Raw genomic sequence first — 11,125 nt, 5'->3', positions numbered from 1 at the left:
AAGACCTTGCTACTATTTTCAACAACCACAGCAACAAGTGATACTTAATGTTATCATATTACTTTCCAATCAATTATATCTTGTAATTGGCTAGTATATGATGTCCCATTTTTATATAAGCTTCATGGGTCTAATGGTTAAGAGCTTGTGTTTCTTCCTAAGAGCTCACAAGTTCAAATCCAGGGGTGGAGAACGTACATTCCTGTAGACTTTAGCAGTGAAATCGCTAGGTGGAGGTGGATCCCTTGTTACACAAATAAAAGGTCTCATACACCAATTTGGTGTTTGACTTGGTCGTGTCATAGACGAATTTGGTGTCTGGCTTAGACGTGACCTTAAAATTAGATGATTATTATTATTATTATTATTATTAGCTATGCAGCTCACTTCTCAAATAAAACTATTTTCCTTAAAACTCTGTTGTTTTTAAGAGCAGAAGTAAATCACAATATCAACGTCTATTGACTAAGCACAATGATTTCCAAACCTGGTTTCAAACTTTCTTGTATAATCATGAACCAAAATTCGAAGAAACATGGAAATGGATGGGGAGTTATTTCGAAATTACATTAAGAAATGGAGATGATGTATACCAAAAATGCCAAGTTCGAGAGCAAAGAACGAAGAAATATTCTTTTCTATGCCCAATCCAAACATTTTGTTCCAATGATCAAGAATAATGGGTGTTCATGTAAAATGAAGGCAACACTCAAGGACAAAATAAAGAAAAGAAATAATGGTATACTAATTCATCTGAATTCTCTACTGTACAATTTTTTAATAAGGTATGGCAATTTTATTGTTGTAGCTAGGTCGATATGCTTCCATACACCATTGTCCTGGTGTGCAATTTCCGTACAATGGCAACTAATAGAAAATGCTCCATAGCCAACTTGTTCCAAAGGACATGAATCCAGAACCTCGTCCGTAAGGTGTTATCACTACCAAGGCTATAGAAGTACCTTCATTCTGTTGATAACAGTTAAAAGGATTAAAAACATCTTGGCCATAGCTTTCTAGTCATGGTTTACATGAAGTTTGCCTCTTCCCTCATCTGAGGGACAGCTCATTATCCACAATTCTAACAAGGCAACAGGAATTTTCAGTGTTTATCCTGTCCTCAGCATTGGTTCTTTACCACGCCATTTCAATTAGGTCCAGTTCTCAAGTCACGCAGAATGATCTTGAGGTATAATCAATCTTCCAATTTTTAACAATCTGCTATTCTGTAAAAGAATATGGTAAAAATGAATGTAAGATTTGGGTATAGATAGCTTTATCATGCCAATGGTTCACTTCCCATAGAACATTGAGATGAGAAAAATTGTTGGAAACCATTTTCCACCGGGTGTAAGTCTTGAGATGGACTACCGGCTGGATGATTTTCAAAAACATATCAAGCAACCTGTATGTTTAAAACAAATGAAAGTTATTCAAAGCCTGCACTTTATTGCCAATCATTTTGGTTTAAATGCAAGAAGTTGATAAGCTTTGCAGAGGAACTTTCTTTCCACGAACACAAATGAAATAAAAAGGAGAAAAAAGATTTAGAACCTTTACATGATCCTTGATTCTTTCTTAAGAAGTGCCTCCTGTGAAATCTGCTGCTGTTTTCTGAAAATCCTCTATGTTTGTGGCTGAAGTCCTGTTTGGTGTCCTGTTTGCATTGAAAGTTCCACCTGAACTCAGGGATGTGTTGTATAATGGAATGGGGTTAGTGCGGGCACGACGCTGTTGCAAAGAAGTATTATTCCTAGTAGCTTTGAGGCGAGTCTTCCGACCCTGTAACTCACACGTAAGACACATAGTTTAGCCACATCAACTACATTTATGAGTCACTTCACGGAAGCCGAAACAACTGTTATTTACTTTAATTCTTCAACCGTCCAATCGTGCACAATAAAATGAGCCTTCTTCATTTCATTATCTTGTCTCATAAAAATTGCAGTTTTTGGGTATGATGTTTTATAGGAACAATTCAATGGCAAACAAGAATATTTCAGAAAAAAAAATCATTTCATAGCAAAAAGCATATCATTAACCCAAGGCCTGGTATTCAACAAATAAACCAAACTCTAGTGAAACATGATACTACACTCAAGCAAAACCTACAATACAGGGACAGCATTGTTAAAGGACCAGCAAACACAAAAATTGCACATGTAGGAGAAATAGCCCCCAAACTTGGTCTTCATATTCCTCGGATATATATTCACTAATGGGCTAACTGAGATATTTTGAACTCCAAGTCCAAGGCAACCTTACCGACCAGCAAAATATCATCAGCACTAATGGAGATACTGTCATTATACTTTCCAAGTCATAAAAACAGACATAAATCTAAAAATTCTCAAAGTTTTATAATGCTCAATTTTTAAAAGCTTTGTGTTGAAATACATCTAATGCAAACATGTTGATCTGTGAATAAACTTTAGATAAGGAGAGTTTTAGTGCTAGAAACTATTTCAAGATACCAAATCAATGTATGTGTACGGATGTTTGCCGACCCCCTTAGCTGGTTATAAGATTGTTAATTGGGTTCCTGGTTATAAGATTGTTAATTGGGTTTATTTTTGGTAGGATGTGGAAAGAAATTGTTATCCTCCCATCCAGAATCAATTCCTAGAGTCAATTCCTAGAAGTAACGTGATAAGCTTTGTTGCCATGGCTTTGAGAACCCTAAAATGGTAACCAAAATTGCTCAATGGAACCTCGCAACCAAAATTGGTCAATGGAATCATTGATAATATGTGAAGGCAGTGGCACAGTGTTCAATTCCCCATAGGTACGACAAAGCAAAGGTGCAGGTACAAGTTTCTGAGTGATTTTGACAGAGGAGTACCTCTGTCATAGACAACTTAATCGAACAAAAATGAGCATCAGTTATGCACCCAGCAAGATTGCATGAAAGAATGCATATATGCTTGTCTTTAACCTAATATACCCATCATTAATGCACTGTGACAGGATAACTAGCCAGTAAAATTCACCTTTTCTGACGAGGCCTCGCTGGAATCTCGCAAGCCCAGGGCAACTCAAAACTAAAATCAGCTGAAAAACCCAGGGCTCTCCAAAGACTCGATCTCACCAACTGGGTATCACTAATCCAACAAGGCACCGGAAAAAGACGTTGGAGAAGGTGCATGACGTAGGCTTTTATCTTACTTCGGGTACATATTTCTTGCCAACGAAATGCTTGTAAATAATGGTCTGCTCTTCTAAGGTCATCTTGCAGGGAAAACGGGGAAAGTGCTTGTCAATAATGGTTTATCCCTTAATCGCCCTCCCGGAAAATGGGCAGCTTGTGGTGCCGGACGTAATCGGAATTTGGTCCGAATGTGATGCTGAATGGAATTTAAAGGACCCACTTGAATAAATTTTCAAAAAAATTAACATAAAAAACGAAAGAGTCTAAAATTAAAATAAAAAACTTATTTACATGTCCACGGAAATCTAACCTTTCCCATGCATTTTTCAAGATGGGGGGCAAATCTTCCGGCCACGATCGGTCGCCCACAGTTCATACAACTAAAAATCTCACCGGCCACGGCAGGATGGGTTTGCCCAAATATATCAACAGTATGTTTACTGTTATTTTCCCCACTATTGCTACTGCTCGGGTCTGCTAACATTGACCTAGCCTCCACTGAAGCCCTAAACTCTTCTTCCTCTTTATTATCGAACCTGCGATCCAATCCCAAGCGCGCCGCACGGTGGCTCTCCACGGCCACATCAACGATCACAGAATCGAGAAGCTCTGCAAACACCAGCATCTCCTGCTGCGAGGACAACATAAATTCGTCCGCACAAATTTAAGGGTAGATACCCATATGTAAAAATGAACAGATCAAGACGCAGTTTATGTAATTTTTTTCATTTATTTGGTAATTCTTACCTTGCCATCTTCAGCAGCCATGAACGCCGGCGAGGCAAACCCTGGCAGACTAGGGTTAACACATCTTGAGATCTCGAGATCGAAACGGTCGAAACCGGGCTTTCAAGACATGTATTTGCCCGGCCTGAGACGGCAAACGACGATTTGGAATCGATTGGGGCCGATTCGGAGGGGAATGAAAGAAAAAATCGAATAACAGGCAATCCAATGGCGTGAAGGTTTAATGTAACATACTGTACATACATAGCATTCTGAGAGAACGACGAAATTTCAGCCGTCGATGGTAAAAAAAAAAAGCTACACTTGGCAACCTAAGAGTCGTAGATGCGAAGAATTTACACGTGGCGAGTTAAGAGCAGCCGACCTTGAGAATATTCAAGAAAGGAAGAGGAAGTGAATTTGGAGCTGTTGAAGTTCATTGTAAGCTTGGAACAATTTTGCACTGTAACCTTGAGACAAAACAAAAGAAAAAGCTCATCTGTACTTCGAAAGTGGTTACGGTGCCGAACAACCTGAGTTCTGTGTCGGATTTATGTTTACAAGGAAGAGGTCACGAGTTCTATCCTTCTGGACGGGACGGGAGATAGGTATAAATAATTTCAGAATCCATAATAGGTTAGCTGAGGTTTGGTTTCTTTTTAATATAAAATATTTTTAATGTGTATATTCATTGTATTACGCGTATACTTCCATTACCCTTGCAAGATAGATTTGCTTACACGTTTTGATACTTCTATTATAAAACGAAAAAAAAAAAATGTTACATTTTGGTTAAGAGTTCACATTCAAATAGGTTATTTGAATGATATTTATAATTGTAATGATAATCTATTATAAAACGAAAAAAAAAAAATGTTTAACATTTTGGTTAAGAGTTCACATTCAAATAGGTTATTTGAATGATATTTATAATTGTAATGATAAATTTGGGGCAAGGAGAGCACAAATCATGTTGGTGATATTTATATAAAGAGTAGAGGTAAAAATCAAAGTGTGAAAGTTTGTGTAAGGATAACATTTACAAATGGAGTGCTTATGTCAGTGACAATCTAATCTAATGAAGTAAAATTTTAAATCTAAAAGTTTGTATAAGGATTATATGTATAAATTGAGTGTTAATTTAGTAATAATTTAATTTTAAGGGTGGAGTTTAAAGTTCGATATTAAATTGGTGTATCAGATCTTTTTATTTGTGAGAACAGGGATCTACCTCTAAAAATTTAAATGTGAAAGTTTGTATAAGGATGACATGTATAAATTGTGTGTTAATGCTAGTAATAATCTAATTTTAAGGGTGGAGTTTAAAGTTAGACATCAAATTGGTATGTGAGGCCCTTTTGTTTGTGGGAAAAGGGATCCACCTACACGTAACGATTTGAATGTTAAAGTCTTTGAAGCCACACATACTCAACCTTCCTCTGGATTTGACCTTGTGAGCTCTTAGAAGGAAATACATACTCTTAACCATTAGCCCCACTCAAGTTGTATTATTAGCGAAGATGATATGCATAAATCATACTAGCAAAGTTTGTATAAGGATGACTTGTACAAATCATATTGACAAAGCTTATGCAAGGATGACATGGAGAAATCGAGTAGGTGAATTTTGTGCAAGACTTATTTACAAAATTGCGTTGAGAGAGTTCGTGTGTGTGGATGACATCCATAAATCAGATTGTAAAGCTCTTACAAGGATGACTTGTGGAAATCAAGTGGGTGAATCCCGTGCAAGACTTGCATACAAAAATTGCACTGATCAGGCTTTTGCAAGGATGACGTGCATAAATTATTTTGCAAAGTTTATACAAATGGCATGCACAAATTGAATTGGCAAAGCTTAGACAATGATGTCATGCACAAATTAAGTTGGGGAAGTTTGTGTGATAATGACAAAAACAATTTGAATTGACAAATCTCATGTAAGGATGGCATGCTCAAATTGATCTAACAACATTGTGCAATAAAGGCATGCACAAATCAAGCTAGTGGATTTTATACAAGGATGACACACACAAATTGAGTGGGTAAACTCATGCAAGGGTGGCAGGGATGAATCTTGCCTAAGGATGACACATGCAAATCAAGTTGGCAAAGCTTGTGCAAGCATTACATGCATAGATGGAGTAGGCAATGCTTATGGACCTGGGGAAGCCTATGTAAGGATGACATGTACAATTGCTTTGGTGAAGCTTATGCTAAGATGATACACAAAATTGAGTCAGTGAAGCTTATGTAAGGATGATGTGCATAAATCAAGTTAGTGAAGCTCATGCCAACATGATCATGCAAACTAAGTTGGTGAAGCTTGTGCGAGGATGATATATACAAATTAAAATGTTGCACGCAAATCATGTTGGCAAAGTTCATGGAAGGATGATAAGGAAAAATTGAGCCAACAAATCTTGTTCAAGGATACCACTCACATTAGTAATTTGGTGAAGCTTATATAGGAATGGCATGCAAAAATCACACAAGGAAAGCTCATGCAAACACGTCATAAAGAAATTGAGCTAGCAAAACTCATGCAAGGATGGATCACACAAATCAAACTTGTGAACCTCATGTAAAGATGCCACATATAAATCATGTTAGTGAAGCTTTCATAAGGATGTTGTGCAAAAATCATGCTAGCAAAGCTCGTTCTATACTAATAACATGGATTAAGATTTTAATAGAGCTTAGGCAAACCCTAGCTCAACTCCTTTACTGTGATTTTCATAGCATTGAGTGGGAGGAACCCCCTCCTCCCTCTCTTGAGGTCGTGACTTTCAAGCCTTGGTGGCTTCAATTATGATACCTTCCAAGCTTGGAATCACTCCATCTTGATTCACATGTTGATAAATTTGAGAATATTCCATAGGTCTCTTTGGCACCAATGGAAATTAGTCTTAAGGTGCTAACTCTCGTAAAAGAGGTTTGATAGGGAAATTCCTTGGATTGTGGTCATCTCCTAGTATAATAGAGGTATGGCTTGTTAACACTTGGAAAGTTTTAATCAAAGGAACATTGCAAGTATTTATGTGGTCAAAGAAATTTGTAAATTATCATGGATATTCCACTTGGTAGCTCATCACAATAGATCTACTAAAATATGTTCGAAAATTTGAATTCTACATTATGAGGGTTACTTTTTCCTTAGATTTCTGGATTTGTTAATTGTTGTGTTGTGCTTATGCATGAAATAGATAAAATATGGAAAATATAGAACAACGAAATAAAAATCACAAATGAAAATGAACACAAGATATGATCTAGGAAACCCTTACAAGAGAAAACCCAGTTGGAAGGTGAGGTCGCTTTGTTCTCTCTTTCTCTAAATGGAAATGGATGCAACTGCAAAGGAGTGGAACTTGTGGCCCATGGGCTACTATAGTTACAAAAATCATCTTTGTTTTCTCTCTCTTTATCTACTCTCAACTACTCTGCTCATTTATGGAACAAAATGCACTTGAATGGAATGGACCCCTTTTCCTCCTAGTCGCCCAATTATAATACAAATCGATAGCCTACTAGTGATTAAGTTTGAATCCTTCAACTCTTAACTAGAGTTGCAATATCAAATCTTCTAGATTCTTCTTCATCATGATCACATGGCTAGCCCTTTTCCATGAATAATGGGGGATGATGTGGCATCCTCCCAAATCATTATGGTCAAAGGAAGGTCAACTTCCGATTGGAATAAATTTTGCATATAGACTTTGATTGAGGCGATTCTTGCAAGTTTGAAAGGTATCTAGGTATCTATGGAACTCAAAGGCAAAGTTTTATGCCCAAAAAATGTCATTTGATGACTCAAAGAGCTTTTGGAATTTTTTAGACCCTAATTTACCAAACTAGGGCTTGTTGATAAAAATGGTCTTGTGAGCTAATTCCTCCAAAAAAAAAATTATCCAAGTGGATATTAATGGCCATCCACCTACTCCGCTTTCTCAAAGCACAATTCTCCATCTTGGCATTTTTTCTTTATTTTTTCAGGTCCTGATCTTCTAGGGTCGTTTTAAGGCCCTAAAAATGTTTTTTTGATGCGGCGATGGCCTAGGCAATAGTTATTGGTTCTATCCTAGGCCCTAGTCAAAATGTGTAACTCTCAACTAGAACTTTCCAATGTGCTACTGAGCGCACCAACCAAAGATTGTATGCAAAAATTACAACCCTAGGAAGTTGATATGCCAACTAACCCCATAGGGGCCCACATACCTTTTGGTGTTTCATCTTCTGATAGATTTTTGGAACTCTATGGTTCTTGCTTTATGTTAAAATTGCATTCTCTTGACCTCTTGTAATAGCTTTTATGAATGTGCATAACTGCCATCTCTTTATGTTGAGAGATAGTTTCCACCATTCTAGCCAGTTTATGTTCTATAGTATTATGTATTTCATTTATTAATAGAAGTTGGAATTTCACCATATTAGTATATTACATGTTATATTTATATGTGTGTGCTCCATTTATTTTCTTGCATTTCATTTCATTCCTTGTATGACACAAACCAATGGTATTAGAGAAACTTATTCCTTGATGTTTATATGTGCATGTCCCTGATGAGGTCACGATACAAAAAGTTGAGTCTCGAACTAGTTTCACTTGGGAATGATTTCTCTCACAAACCCAAGTGACCTCCCATGAAAGAATAAAAGAGAGATGATGGAGCAAGAGATCCTATCAAGTTGTTGCTCAAGGAAGCACTCGCGTGACAAAGGAATGAGATGATGGACAATTTTTTTTAGATCCTTTGACAACTACCAGCAACAGACAAGGCCCCTTCAACAAGCAATAATTTTGGAGGTGTGGCACCCTTCAAGGTACAAGTTAACTTTGATATCCCCTTATTTGAAGGCCAAATAAATGCAAATGCCATGGAAAAATGGTTAAATTTTTTAGAGGGCTATTACTATATCCATAAATTTTCTAACATTGAGAGGATCACCTTCATGCTACTGAAAGTCATCCCCCCTGCCAAACATTGGTGGGGAGGTTACTATGAGAGACATAATTAAGATGAGTCTGCAATGTTCAATGTAGGACCAACTTGGGCCACTTTTATTTATTCCCTTAAGGAGGAATTCTACCCTCTGGGGAACTATGGTGACTAATACACGAGATGGAAAAATCTATGATAGGAGAGAGACCAGACAGTGCCAAAGTACACCAATAATTGCCATACCTTATCCTCAAAGTTGGGTGTCGAAGACTCTGAGTGGCACCTGGTCTTGAAGTATCATAATGGTCTACATAGTTACATCCAAAAGGAGATGTATTTTCTGGACATCTCCTTATTAGGAGCAACTTATTGATATGTTGTCAAAATTGAACAGAAATTAAAGCAGCAAAATAAGGTAGAGTTCTAGCTTGTGAATCTGCTCCAATAGAAGGCTGGAAAAGGAAACCCTAACTCAGAAAATAATAGATGAAGCAAGGAGATTCAACCACAAGACAACCAACCCAAGTTGTGGGCAAAAAGGGTGATGGAAAGTCAAAAAAGGACATTGGAAAGTGGTGTGAGATTCACAAAATCCATTGGTACAACACTAATGAATGTCACTCGAAATAATCATTGTCGATGGAGATGAAAGAAAAGGTAATATACTCTAGCTCTAGTTCTGACTTAGAAGAGGATAAAGGGAATCAAATAATTGATGCACAACTCAATGCTACTATCATGACCAAAAATATCCAACCAGACGAGTAAGGGGAGCATGAAGAGGGGGAGCTCCTCTTCCACTCACATATATCAGTGAAGGGGAACCCACTCCAATTCATCATTGGTATTAGGGGACAAAAGAACCTAATATTAGCTAATGTCATCAAGAGATTGAAGTTGCTAACAGTTCCACACCCCCAATCATGCACCAATGGTTGGTTGAGCCAAGGACGACACCCGTGTCAACCATCAGTGTTGCCTATCCTATGGCAACAAGCCCTTAAAAGATGAGGTATTGTGTGATTTTGCCCCACTTGAATTTTGTTATGTTCTTTTAGGACAACCTTATATGTTGAAACATCATGTTGTTTATGAGTCGTGTCCTCGTAGTGTCATTGTTACTCTAAAAGTTCATCCCTACAAGATACTAGAGGTAGTGCCAACTACTAAAATTTCATTGATCTCAACAAAATAGTGCCAAAAGGTAATATCTCATAATGCAAAGTTTGTTCTCTTCATGGTTAGGTCAGAAGGTGAAAGGAAGGTCACTGCAACCACCACATCTTCTGCACGAGGCCTCTCTACAAAACAAAAGAAAGTGGACAACATTGTAGAGAAATACATAGATATATTCACTCCACCTATAGGGGTGCCTCTACATTGCAACTCAAACACTCATTTGACTTGATACTTGGTGCTCCTTTACCTGATGGTAAATATGTATAAGATATCTTGTAGAGAATGAGGAAATAAAACGTCAGATTCATGAGCTCATCCAAAAGGGCTACATTCGATCGAGTTCCTCACATTGAGGGAGTTCAATTGTATTGGAGTTGAAGAAGGACGAGACATGGAGACTCTGTATTGATTATCGGGCCCTAAACAAAATCATTGTTAAGAAAAAATACCTGATCCCCATGATTGAATATCTTCTTGACCATCTCAAGGGTGCCAAGTTCTTTAGTAGGATTAATATGAACTCGGGCTACCACTAGGTTCTAATTGAACAAACTGATGTATGGAAGACAACATTCAAATCTAAAGAAGTCCTTTTCGAATGGTTGATCATGCCCTTTGGCATGACTAATGCTCCAAAAATGTTCATGGGGATGGTGGATGATATCCTATGGTGGTTCACAAACTCTTGTATGGTCTATTATTGGATGGCATCCTCATCTTTAGTAGAACCTACGTGGAACATTTGTAGCACATTCAACAGATCTTGAGCACCCTGCAACAACACAAGTTGTATGCCAATTTAGAAAAATGGTCATTTGGCATTTAAATGATTCAATACTTGGGCTACATTATAGATGAGCATGAGGTGCATATGGACCTAGCTAAGATCCAAGTCATTCAGGATTGGCCAACCTTGGCGAATCTAACAGAGCTTCGCAGCTTCTTGGTCCTTGCTAAATTCTACTGAAGATTCATGTTGGGATTCTCTTATATTGTTTGGCCTTTGAGTCAAGTGACCAAGGGAGGAAAAAAAGTTAAAAAAAAAAAAATGATCTGAGTCATGGCAAAAGGCATTCGAGGATCTTAAAACACTAAATTTGCTTTGCATTAGTCCTCACCCTGCCAAACC

General features: G+C 37.5%; 1 protein-coding gene across 4 annotated transcripts; it reads right to left on the bottom strand.

The window, feature by feature from the left end:
* Window positions 1-723: 723 nt before the first annotated feature.
* On the bottom strand, window positions 724-4,506 carry LOC149172891 (SAGA-associated factor-like protein). Of its 4 annotated transcripts, none has more exons than XM_089424459.1 (4): window positions 3,896-4,495; window positions 3,459-3,779; window positions 1,555-1,782; window positions 724-1,405 (listed from the first exon to the last, which is right to left on the bottom strand). In XM_089424459.1, the coding sequence occupies exons 1-3, from the start codon at window positions 3,914-3,916 to the stop codon at window positions 1,579-1,581; spliced, it is 546 nt and encodes a 181-aa protein (XP_089280585.1). In that variant the 5' UTR covers window positions 3,917-4,495; the 3' UTR covers window positions 724-1,405; window positions 1,555-1,578. The 4 variants fall into 4 exon arrangements, 3 of the variants coding, with proteins under 3 accessions (XP_089280585.1, XP_089280586.1, XP_089280584.1); XM_089424460.1 differs by having other exon boundaries at window positions 1,561-1,782; window positions 3,459-3,776; XM_089424458.1 differs by having other exon boundaries at window positions 1,561-1,782; window positions 3,896-4,493.
* Between the last annotated feature and the right edge of the window lie 6,619 nt (window positions 4,507-11,125).

The sequence above is a fragment of the Pinus tabuliformis genome, chromosome 4_2 (assembly GCF_031772625.1).
Source record: "Pinus tabuliformis cultivar Carrire ecotype Pingquan chromosome 4_2, CPIR1, whole genome shotgun sequence".
NCBI classification, from domain to species: Eukaryota; Viridiplantae; Streptophyta; class Pinopsida; order Pinales; family Pinaceae; genus Pinus; species Pinus tabuliformis.
Note: the sequence above shows the minus strand (reverse complement) of the source record. Positions and strands in the feature narration are given on the sequence as shown.

Coding starts and splice junctions, on each gene's coding strand:
- LOC149172891 (XM_089424459.1), bottom strand. CDS start 3,916: ATGGCTGCTGAAGATGGCAAG. Junction 3,780..3,895: donor TGGCTGCTGAAGATGGCAAG/GTAAGAATTACC, acceptor TTGTCCTCGCAG/CAGGAGATGCTGGTGTTTGC. Junction 1,783..3,458: donor TTGAAAAATGCATGGGAAAG/GTTAGATTTCCG, acceptor TGTGAGTTACAG/GGTCGGAAGACTCGCCTCAA.